We start from the raw sequence: 12,298 nt of genomic DNA, 5'->3' as shown, positions 1-12,298 counted from the left end.
CACTCACACACTCGCTCACTCACACACTCACTCATCAACACTTACTCACACACTCACTCACTCACTCTCACTCAGTCACTTTTCACTGACACACACTCGCTCACTCACACACTCGCTCACTCACTTACTGACACACACACTCATTCACACACTCGCTCACTCACTTACTGACACACACACTCACTCACACTCGCTCACTCATGCACTGACACTCATTCAAGCACACACACTCACACTTACTCACTCACTCATACTTATTCACTCAGACACCTACTCACACTCACACACTCACATGGCAACACTTACTCACTGTCACTCACTCACACTCACTCACTCACCCACTCACTCACTCTCTTAAAGACAATCACTCTCACACACACTCAGTCCCACACACACACCTACACACAGTAACACAGATAGATAGACACATACACATAGTAACAGAGACAGATACACACAGACATGCAGTTAAATAAACCAACAAAGAAAGGTACACACAGATACACAGGAATTCAAACTACAGACATGGACAGGTACATATAGACATAGTTACACCCAGCAACAAATACACAGACAAACACACTGTAATAAACACAAACACAGACGCACACACACATCAACGCACACATGAACATGCAGACAGATGTAAACTCACATGGAGACACACAGACACAAGGACACAGACATACAGGTATGTTTCACCCACTGATTATAATTGTTGTACTGAACTGTACAGTATCAGAGTAGCAGTCTCTGTGTATCAAAACAGCATGAAGGAAACTCAACATTTGCTGAAAGGACCATATGTCCTTTTCTATTATACCCAACCTCCATGTCTGCTTCACCATCTCCTCCTCACTCCCTGTTTCTCTGCGTGCTCTCCTGGGATTTACTCCAGAGGACCCTGCTGTGAATTGGTGTTAGGTCTCATGTGTAGAGGATGTCAGGTGACAATATGATAACTGGATTTGGATATGGTCAAATAGTCAATAACAGTTCAAGGACCTACACTGGATAAGTTGAAAGCATTTCAAATTTAACAGCACAGCAAAATGAAAATCTAACGCTAAGTAAAATTAAGTTGGTGGGTCTGACTGATGAAGTGTGAACTGTTTTTCCAGATTCCATCCATAATGTCTGAGCCACAGGAATTCACAAGCACATTAAACATTTCTGCCAGGACATCAGAGAGAGGACTTGCATTTATATAGTGCTGTTTTCAACCACCTGATGTTTCAAAGTACTATATAGCCAATGAAATGTGGTTTTATTTGAAGTCCAGTCATAGAGTCATACGGTATGGAAACAGAACCTTTGCTCCAACTTGTCCATGCCAGCTACTAAACAAATCCCACAAAAACAATGTGATAACGATGGAATAATCTAATTCTGCCGCGATGATTGAGGGTAAATTACTCAGGGAGAATTCTCTCTGCGGTTTGTTGAATGAGTGCCATGGAATCCTTTACACCCAGCTAAGGGAGCAGATGGAGCCTTACTTTAATGCCTTGACTGGAAGAGATTACCTCTGACAGTGTAGCACTCCTCCAGTACTGCACTGGAGAGTCAGCATTAACCTCTGTGTTCTAGCCCCAGCGTGAGACCTACACCTCAAACCTTCTGTCTCAGAGGTGAGAGCACTATGGACAAGAATTAGGAAAAAGAGTCAGCGACTGGAAACCGCTCTGCCATTTGCTGACTGCTCTGATGGTGAACTTAGCTCCATTATCCTGCTTCTGCTCGGTACCCTTGTCAATCAAACATCTTCCAAACTCAACCCCGAATACATGCAATGACCCGGTCTCCATTGCTCTGTGGGGAAATGAATTCCACAGTCTAACAACCCTCTGAGAGAGAAACAAAAGTTCTTCTCATCTTCGTAAAGTTCCTGTGTTCTAGATTTCTCCAGAATAAGCAGCATTCTCTCAGTGTCCACTGGGGAGAGGTTCACTGGATTGATTATTCTACCCCACTCACTTTCCTGCTCTATCTACATGTTCCAAGATCCCTTTTGTGTCTAAAATCTGTTGGTCGCAGTCTCGAAGAGAACTCAATGACTGACCACATACAGCTCTCTGAGGTAGAACATTGCAAAGATCCACAATGCTCTGTGAAAAGTTTACCCCCTATCTCAATCCCAGGCTGAGGTGGTGATATAGTGGCAATGTCTCTGGCCTAGTAATTGAGAACCCCAGGCTAATGTTCTGGAGAAGTGGATTTGAATCCCATCATGGTACGTCATGAAATGTGAATTGAATAAAGTCTGGAGTAAAATGCTAGCTTCATGGCAATCATGTAACCACTGGCTCATTTTAAGGAAGGAAATCTGCCATCCTTACCTGGTCTGGCCTGCACGTGACTCCAGACCCAAAGCAACATGGCTGACTCTTAACAGCCATCCAGATGATTAGGGGTGGGCAACAAATGCTGGCTGAGCCAGTGATGCCTCATCCCATGTCTAAATAATAAATAAAAAATGGCTGGCTCCTAATCCTGAGGTTTGTGATCCCTGGTTTAAGACCCTTCACCCGGGGGAACAAAGTCTAAGAAATTAATTTGTCTAGAGCCTTTCTCTGTGCATCCTCAACATCACACTTCCTAATGGACCAGGAACACTGAACCATGTCCCTTCCCACACAAATCCTTCCTGTTGTAAGGTTGCAGGAACTGATTGGTCTTGTTAGGTTAGACTCCCTGATGTGCCAGGGTGGGTTTTTAAACATGGGAGAGCAGACTCCTTCAGCAGTCACCCCACCACATTAGCATTGTTATGTATTATTTTGCGGTTTAAAGAAACACGACTGAGGAAACAGGTCATCCAAGACTATCAAGAGTGTGACTGCGTTCATTGCAACCAACTTTATTTGTGACACAGTGAAATTTTTTTTCTCTCTAAACGAGGGCCCCGACCTGAAACATCAACTTTCCTGCCCCTCTGATGCTGCCTGACCTGTTGTGTTCATCCAGCTCCACACTGTCTTGTCTCTGACTCCAGCATCTGCAGTTCCTACTGTCCATTATATGGTGAAAAATTGCAGTCTTTCAGATGAGATACAAAACCAACTCAGATGGATATAAAACAATGCAAAACTCACTTTGAAGAAGAACATAGTATCCCTACATTGTGGAAGCAGGCCATTTAACCCATCGGGTCCATACTGACCCTTCGAAGAGCATTCCTCCTACTCCCCACCCTCTACCCTATATTTCCCATGGCTAACCCACCTAGCCTGCACGTCCCTGGACATTATGGGCAAAGTTAGGCTGGCCAATCCACCCTAACCTGCACATCTTCGGATTGTGGAAGGAAACCGGAAGACCCAGAGGAAACCAACACAGACACAGGGAGAATGTGCAAACTCCACACAGACTCCAGCCTGAAGCTGAACTCAAACCCAGGTCCCTGGTGCTGTGAGGCAGCAATGCTAACCACTGAGCCACCGTGTCCCTCTGGAAGTTGTATTTATGAACCACATTAAGAATCCCATTATTGGAGGGATGTGATAGCATTGGGGAAGGTACAGAGGACATTTACTAGGATGTAGTCTGGCCTGGAGTGTTTAGAAGAGAGATTGGACAGACTGGGGTTGTTTCCCATGGAACAGAGGAAACTGAGTTGGGATATGAATGAGATGTTTAACATTATGATGGGCGTAGACAGGGTAGACAGGAAGAAACTTCTCCCGTTGGTGGAGGGATCAATAACCAGGGAATGTAGATTTAAGAGAAGGGGCAGAAGGCAGAGGAGATGTGAGGGAAATCTTTCTTCACGCAGAGAGTGGTGGGAATCTGGAATTCATTGCCTGTAAGGTTGAGGCAGAAACCCTCAGAACGGTTAAGAATTATTCAGATGTACAATTGCAATGTTAAGGCATACATATGGGCCAACAGCTAGAAAAGAGGATTAGAATAGTTAGGTTTGTGATCAGCACAGACTCAATGGGCCAAAGGGCCTTTTTCTGTGCCATAGATCACTGTGATTCTAAGGGAAAGTCATTATAGTCTTATCAGACCATGGAGCTGCTCCCTCATTAGGTTGGAAGGGTGGCAGGGGGTGATGGGTGTGGTGGGGAGAGACAGAGACAACTGATGGGTCACTACACTTCAGGCAAGGAGAGACATTGAGAAGGAGAATCCTTTATGGTAACCTCAGCCAGTCCAGGAACTGAACCCGTACTATTAGCATCTCTCTCTATTGCAAACAAACTGTCCAGGGCTAAACCAACCACCACCCAACACAGCTAACGTTAGCCATTCCTTTCTTTGCTCTGTGTTCCAGAGAGAAACCCCAGAATTACTTGAAAATGAGCATACTGGTCATACTGGAGCACTGTCCTGAGGTGTACAAAACAGTATGCATCTTTTGCAAGTTTTACTGGGAGCTTGCCTTGTGCCAACCAGCTGTTGCTGCTTTTAGAGCAGTGGCCGCTCTTCAGAAAAGTAATTAATTGGCTGTGATGCACTTTGAGATGTCCTGAGATAGTGAAAGGCACTCGAGAAATGCAAACTCCTTTCTGCGGTTGAGGCTGAGAGGAGGCATCCACAAAGAAAGTGAAACCTCAGCAATCCTCCCTTGAAACACTGCCTTTTGGCTTGTGACAATAGCTCAATGTTTCCAGCTCACTGCATTGCTTTCCAAAACACTGGCATGGAAAATTCACCAGTGAGTGCCAGGTTTGTATTGAGTTGCATGGTTAATGGGGTGCAATTGGCAGTGGGTGAGGTGGCATTGTCAGATTCTGTTAGATGTTCCTGCCAGTGTACTGCTGGACTCACCCACATTATTATTGAGAGATGCCTGAGGACAGATAGAACTGGGAGCAGATGATGGTGATGTGTTAATTGAGGGTAATTGAACCTGATTGGATGCATATATATCTATACATAAGGAATGAGTAATTAGAGTTGTTGGAGTTGATGGTGTGTGAGTTGGAATAAAACCAGGGGAAAAAGAAAACTGGGTCTGGACTCAGTCTAGCCAGCACTTTAGCCTCTGGTGCTACATTCTGCACAACTTGTAGATAGAAGCTGTGTCTTCTGGCCCCACGCAACCCACAACGCCCCAGAGATACAGTGAAATAAATATGCAGCAGAGACACTAGCTCCTCCTCCCTTCAGGGACTGTGTTGGAGCTGCAATACTTAGAGATCAGTTATAAAATCCAATTAAAATATAAACTTTGCTCACCTTCCTATTTAATGAAGCTATTTAACAGGACAGCACAACAATTTACTGCCAATAAAAATATACAGTGTTAGAAATTGCCTCCCTGCAATGCTGCTCATTTCCGTCACAGTTACAATTTTTAATCTTCTTTGCAACTCTCTAAAGTGAATTTGCTTTATTTTAGTTCCACATTCTGCTGCACTTCTGCTGTTTGGTTTCTGCTCCGCTGACCATAATCCTCAGCACTGACACACAGTAATTAATCCCAAACTGGACCTTACAATAGCTCGGGCTTTTGGCTGGGTTTGCAATTTTGCCACATCAAACCTTGCTAGAACAGAAGCTTTCTTCTCTCTTGATGTTCCTGCATCGTTAAAAAGAGAGAAGCAGCGGGCACCAATTAATCTTCATCGAGATGACTGTGGTTCTCCTCAGCTGATGTCCAATTTGGATCCTGTTGGCACAGCCAACAATGCTTTCATTGACTCTCACTGTGAGGCAACAAGAAGTTGTTGGTTGGGCTCAGATCTGTCAGAGTCAACTCACGACTCTGGTCCTCTTTCCCTTTGAAGAGAAGAGAAGCCTTTGGAAGGTGAAAGAAAGGCAAAACTTGGCAGTGGAATGAGGAAGGGTATTGGGGACTGACTGAATACCTTTTCCAAGTAAAAACCAAAAGAACTGCGGACGCTGTAAATCAGGAACAAAAACAAAGTTGCTGCAAAAGCTCAGCAGGTCTGGCAGCATCTGTGGAGAGAAGTCGGAGTTAACACAAATGTAATTTCTGTTGTTGCTCCGAGTTAAAGCATCCACAGTTCTTTCGGTTTTAACTGAGTGAAAAAGGTGTCACACACCTCTTTCAGGATCTCAGAACATCAACTTTACAGTCAATGATTTATTTCTGAATTGTCATCACTTTTGAAATGTAGCAAATTTGCCAGACAAATAGTGCGCAGCAAGTTCTTCTGGAGAGCAAATGGAATTGCTAAAGGAATGCAGTATAAAAGTATTGTTACAATTGCACAAGGCATTGGTCAGATCCCATCTGGAATATTGTATACAGTTTGATCTCCATTCCTTGAGGAAGGATGTAATTGCATTGAAGGCAGACCAGAGAATGTTCATTCAATTGATTCCAGACATGAAAGTCTTGTTTTAAGAGGAAAGGTTGAGCAGTTTAGGGCTATACTTGCTAGTTTAGAAGGATGAGAGGAGATCTAATTGAGGTCTATTAAAGACTCTCCCCTCACCTGAGGTGTGGTGACCCTCAGGTTTAAACCACCAGCAGTTGCCTCTGTCTAAGAGAGAGAGAGCATAGACTCCCTACGGTGTGGAGGCAGGCCATTTGGCCCATCAAGTCCACACTGACCCTCCAAAGAGCATCCTGCCCAGACCTAAACACCCCACCCTAACCCTGTAACCCTTCATTTCCCATAGCCAATTCACCTAAACTGTCCATCTTTAGACTGTGGGAGGAAACCCACGCAGACACGGGGAGAATGTGCAAACTCCACACAGACAGTCACCCGAGGGGAAATTGAACCCAGGTCCCTGGCGCTGTGAGGCAGCAGTGCTAACCACTGAGCTACGATGCCACTCAATGGTCTGCTAAGACTATGGCTTTATTAGATGCTAAAGAAAATTGATGAAGTAGTTGTAGAACAATGTTTCCTCTTGGCGCAATGCACAAATTGACATGGAGCACACTCAGATAATTTATTAAAATAAACTTTCCTTTCTCACTACTCCTCTGGAGGCAGGGACTTTTTTTTTATTATTCATGGGATGGGGGTGTTACTGACTAGGCCAGCATTTATTGCCCAGAGGGAACTTCAGAATCAACCACATTGCTGTGCATCTGGAGTTACACATGCTCGGACTGGATAAAGATGACAGATTTCCTTCCCTCAAGGACATGATTGAACCAGGTGGATTTTTACAAAAGTCCAGAAACTTCTTGGTCGCCATTGCTCATTTTTTGTCTACGCTGATTTTTGTTAATTGATTTTAAAACTCATAACTGTCAAGGTGAGATTCAAACTCATCGCCCTGGGCACTTTCCCAGATCTTAGTGTCAATGAAACAATCACTGTGTAACTTCTCCAACAGACTGCCTCTTGATCATCTACCTGTCTCTTTAGAATCCTTTAGAAAATGGTTTGATTTTAACAGCAGGTGATGTTCCTTTTGTAGTTACAGAAGCAGCTGTTGTCATACAGAAGAAGGATGGACAATTGAGCAAGAAAAATGCAAATTTCCCAATAAAGTCCCAGAGTCCAAACAAAGACAACAATTTGTTCTATTTTTGCAAAGACAAAGTAAAACACCTTGTAGAATAACCTGTACATTCTCACCTCTTTAGTCCAAAATCTGAGTTATTACCAGATTTCAGAATTTTCTGGATTATAGAATTCCAAACGACAAGTGTCGAAATGGAAAACACCATATTAACCTGAAGCATAAAAACAATGATAAAACTTTACAAAGAAAGAATAAAACCTGTTTTCCTTATCCAAGTATTGCTGTCCTGGTCCCAAAGTTTTTTACTAAACTGATGCTGTGACCTGATTGGGAATTTAAAATATAAATCCTGGAAAACTTGTGTTTTTGAACTACAATTTCCAGACCGGAGAGATTACTATGTATCATCTTCCTCAAATTTTTATAATGGAAGGATGAAAACCAAATTGAACGTGAGTATTTTTTGGCACTTTCAGTCTCCAATCGTAACACTCGCTTCAAGCTAATGATAGCTGTGGAATGTGCAATTATGTAAAATTAATAGCAGGTTTGGGATTTGAAATGGCAGATGATTTCATTTCATCTCAATACCTTATAATCCTTATGAATACATCTCTTTCCCCACAAAAGAGTGATTTGAAGTGTGCAATCACTTCTTTCAGTACTCAGTAATTCTCCAATCTTTTTGTTTTGAAGGTGAAGCATTTTCATGGGGATGTGCCGAGGGGATCATTTATTTTTCTTTCAATTTCCATCTGTCAGAGTTCCCTGCATCAGAAGGTTGATCAAGTCCCACTCCAGGACTTGAGAACAAAAGTTTTGGCTGGCACTCTTCTGCATCCTGCGGGCAAGACTTTAAACAGAGGCACCTGTCTGCTGTGGTTGGTTGGCTCGCCGAGCTGGTTCGTTGTTCCGCAGACGTTTCATTATCCTTCTGGGTAACATCATCAGTGCAGCCTCCAATGAAGCGCCGTTGTGTTTTCCTGCCTGGTTTTTAAAACTCTGGAGTCCGTTAAGCTGGATTGCCTCACTTCCGGTTTTCCTTCATAGTGGAGTGTATATGGGGTTGAGTTCTATGTGTTTATTGATGGCTTTCTTCGTGGAGTACCAGGCTTCTAGGAATTCCCGTGCCTCTCTCTGCTTAGCTTATCCCAGGATCTTGGTGTTGTCCCAGTTGAATTGGTGGTTCTCCTTATCCATGTGGATTGAGATGAGTGAGTATTGGTCATGTCTTTTTGTAGCCAATTGGTGTTCGTGTACCCTTGTTGTTAGTTTCCTTCCTGTTTGTCCGATGTAATGTTTCTCACAGTCTCTGCAGGGGATCTTAAGAATGACATTGGTCCTGTCCATACTGGGAAGTGGGTCTTTAGTTCCTTCCAAGGTTCTTCCAGGTTTTCAAAGATAATGGATATCCAAAAAACTGGGTCAGAAGATGCCTACACAAACAACATTAGGAAGATACTACACGCCCCGACACACTCATCACACTACCTTACATCAGGAACACATCGGAACTAACCACAAGACAGCTATGACCACTGGGCATCAGAGTGGCACACTAACCCACATCAACCCTACGACAACTGCTCACCCGAACCAAAGACCAACTCCCCGCAACGGACAGGACCAATGTCATCTATAAGATTCCCTGCAGAGACTGTGAGAAACACTACATTGGACAAACAGGAAGGAAATTAACAACAAGGGTACACGAACACCAATTGGCTACAAAAAGACACGACCAATACTCACTCATCTCAATCCACATGGACAAGGAGAACCATCAATTCGACTGGGACAACACCAAGATCCTGGGATAAGCTAAGCAGAGACAGGCATAGGAATTCCTAGAAGCCTGGTACTCCATGAAGAAAGCCATCAATAAACATATAGAACTCGACCCCATATACACTCCACTATGAAGGAAAACCGGAAGTGAGGCAATCCAGTTCAATGGACTCCAAAGTTTAAAAACCAGGCAGGAAAACACACCAACGCTCCATCGGAGGCTGCACTGGTGATGTTACCCAGCACGGTAATGAAACGTCTGCGGAACAACAAACCAGCTCAGCGAGCCAACCAACCACAACACCCATAACCCGAACTACAAATCTACTCCAAAACCTTTGGCACCAGTCTGCTCTCTCAGCTTGACATGTAAAAAATTCTCACGGCATCATTGTGTAGAAGATCACGCAGTTTTCCCATGGTGTCCTGGGCTGTAATTTATCCTTATGTCAGCCCGTGGAAACAGATTATGTGGTTGTTATCACATTGCTGCCTGTGGAATCTTGCTGTGCACAGATTCATTTTGCAATGAGTGTGGCTACACTTCAAACGTACAAAAACAGGAACAAAAACAGAAGTTGCTGGAAAAGCTCAGCAGGTTTGGCGGCATCTGTGATGGAAAAAACAGAGTTAACGTTTCGGACCCTTCCTCAGTTATTACCTCTGTTTTTCCCTTCATAGATGCTGCCAGACCTGCTGAGCTTTTCCAGCAACTTTGTTTTTGTTCCTGATTTACAGCATCCGCAGTTCTTTCGGTACAAAAGCAGGAAACTCGGCAGGTCTGGCAGTATCTGTGGGAAGAAAGCAGGGTTAACATTTCGTGAACTGTCAGTAGCTAGGAAAAAGTTTCTGTTTTTTGTTTCAGATTTCCAGCATCTGCAGTTCTTTATTTCTTGGTACAGACTTGGCCGTAAGTTGTGTTGGGACATCCTGAAGTTGTAGAAGGTGGAAAATAATTTCTCATTCCCGGGGGCTGGATGATACATGCACCCACTGGGCGTGTTGTTGATGGCGAGAGATGGGAGTGCATATAAAATCAGTCAGGCAGCCCATTACACTCATAGCCACTGCCCAATCACCCTCCAACACGGAGCATGGATGGGCTCCAAGACTGGCATGTTAATAAATAAAGAATGGTCAAATGGGCTTGTTGGAAGCTTAGCTGAGCCCAGCATTATGCTGCCCACCTCATGAAAAGATTGGCATATGAGAAAAATGGTGAGAATAAAGGGCTGCTATCATTTGGAGGGTGCGCTTTCACTATCAGAGGGAGATGATAGCACCCTCTTCATTCCTACCCGCCTACATATTAAATTCCAATGTCCTGTATCCCTTGGCACGGAACCTCTTTTATAGCCTTGCCTGTGGTGCTGACCACTCCAGAGGGTGGAATATCCCTCCTGCCCCCAGCTGACTGATAGAAGTCCCACTGCCCATCAAGTGAGCCCAGCCACAGTGCTTTATAGCTTGGGGGTAGACTTGTTGTTGGCCCGTTGGCATTTCTTCTGGGTGGGTGTCAGGAGAGGTGTGGTGGGTAGGGGTGCTGACATCTTCTGCCCCCAGAATCTTTTGCCCCAGGAGATCTAGACGAGAGTCATCCAGACCACCAGGCTAATGTTGGGAGACATGGGCTTGAAGCTGACCATGGGTGAAATTTGAACTCAGTAAAAATCTGGAATGTAAATCTGGCCCAGTGGTGATCATGCTGATTAGAGTAAAAACCCATCTGGCTCACTAATGTCCTCTGGGGAGGGAAATCTGCTGTCCTTACCCAGTCTGGCCTACATGTGACTCCAGATCCACAGCAATGTGACTGGCTTTAACCGGCTTCTGGGCAATAAATACTGGCCAGTGGTGTCCATATCCTATAAATGTAAAAAAAAGCCTTTGCATCTCGACAGGCAATGGCGAAGGAAGGGTTAGTTTAATTAATGATCTAGAGTTGCTCCGCTTTGTTGTGTATTTAATCGATAAGATTGACCCTGGATTCCTCCCCTTCCATTATACATTGATGTTGAAAGTCTAGAAGTAAATGTAATCACAAGAGCTCAAGGTTTACCACCCCAAGATTGAGGCTCATGCTGATTAGGGCAGCCTTTTCCTGAAAGAGAACATCTGGCTTCTGTGTTTTTAATTTGGGGAAGTTATTAGCAAGGCTTTCTTGAAATAAAAAGAAGCCAAATTCTTTTTTTCTCTTTATTCATTCACGGATGAGGGCGTTGCTGGCTAGGCAGCATTTATTGTCCATCCCTAATTGCCCAGAGGGCAGTTGAGAGTCAACCACATTGCTGTAGGTCTGGAGCCAGACCAGGTAAGGATGGCAGTTTCCTTCCCTAAAGGACATTAGTGAACCAGATGGGTTTTTCCTGACAATCTTCCACATAAGAAAATGGCCCTGTGGATATGGATGATTTAAATGGTCATGATGTTTGATCAAAAGACCCAAAGAACCTTCTTCATCTGAATCTACATGGAGGTCTGTACGTATTGCCAGCCCTCTCTCGGATCTTGTGAGTACATTCTTGGAATCCCCTCAGATGGTGTTCAATTAAGGAGGAAGTGTAAGGCAATCTTTCTTTTGGCAAGATTGGCATTTATTGTGGCTCATCAGATAATGTCACACGCCCAGACTGGGAAAGGATAGAACATGTTCTCCCTCAAAGAGCGGGAATAAACCAGATGAGTTTTATTTGTTGCGATCCTATAATTACTCACATGGGATTTTTATTCCAAATTCATCCAGGTAACTGAATTTAAGTTCAGTATCTGCGGTGACAGAATATGAAACTGTCTCTCCGGGTTGTCAGGACTCTGTTATTTGTGCAGTGATGAGATGTTTGGATGGCTGTAGGCTGGTTAGCTCAGTTGTCTGAGTAGCTGGTTTGCGATGCAGAGTGACACCAATAGTGTGAGGTCAACTTCTGCACTGGCTGAGGTTATTATGAAGCAGAGATAGTAGGAACTGCAGATGCTGGAGAATCCGAGACAACAAGGTGCAGGGCTGGATGAACACAGCAGGCCAAGCAGCATCATAGGAGCAGAAAGGCTGATGTTTCAGACCTAGACCCTTCATCAGAAATGGGGGAGGGGAAGGGGTTCTGAAATA

The 12,298-nt window shown here is 44.1% G+C and overlaps 1 protein-coding gene across 1 annotated transcript in view; it reads left to right on the top strand.

Moving 5' to 3' along the window:
- The window catches only part of LOC109921562 (neurocan core protein-like), a 167,192-nt gene that overhangs the window by 19,709 nt on the left and 135,185 nt on the right, over nucleotides 1-12,298 (top strand). Inside the window, exon 3 of the mRNA XM_048613943.1 lies at nucleotides 7,881-7,935. Within this exon, the coding sequence (XP_048469900.1) occupies nucleotides 7,881-7,935 (55 nt within the window). The remainder of the gene's footprint in view (nucleotides 1-7,880; nucleotides 7,936-12,298) is intronic.

This window comes from Rhincodon typus, chromosome 29, assembly GCF_021869965.1.
Source record: "Rhincodon typus isolate 14 chromosome 29, sRhiTyp1.1, whole genome shotgun sequence".
Taxonomy (NCBI): Eukaryota; Metazoa; Chordata; class Chondrichthyes; order Orectolobiformes; family Rhincodontidae; genus Rhincodon; species Rhincodon typus.
This window is presented reverse-complemented; position numbering and strand designations above follow the sequence as displayed.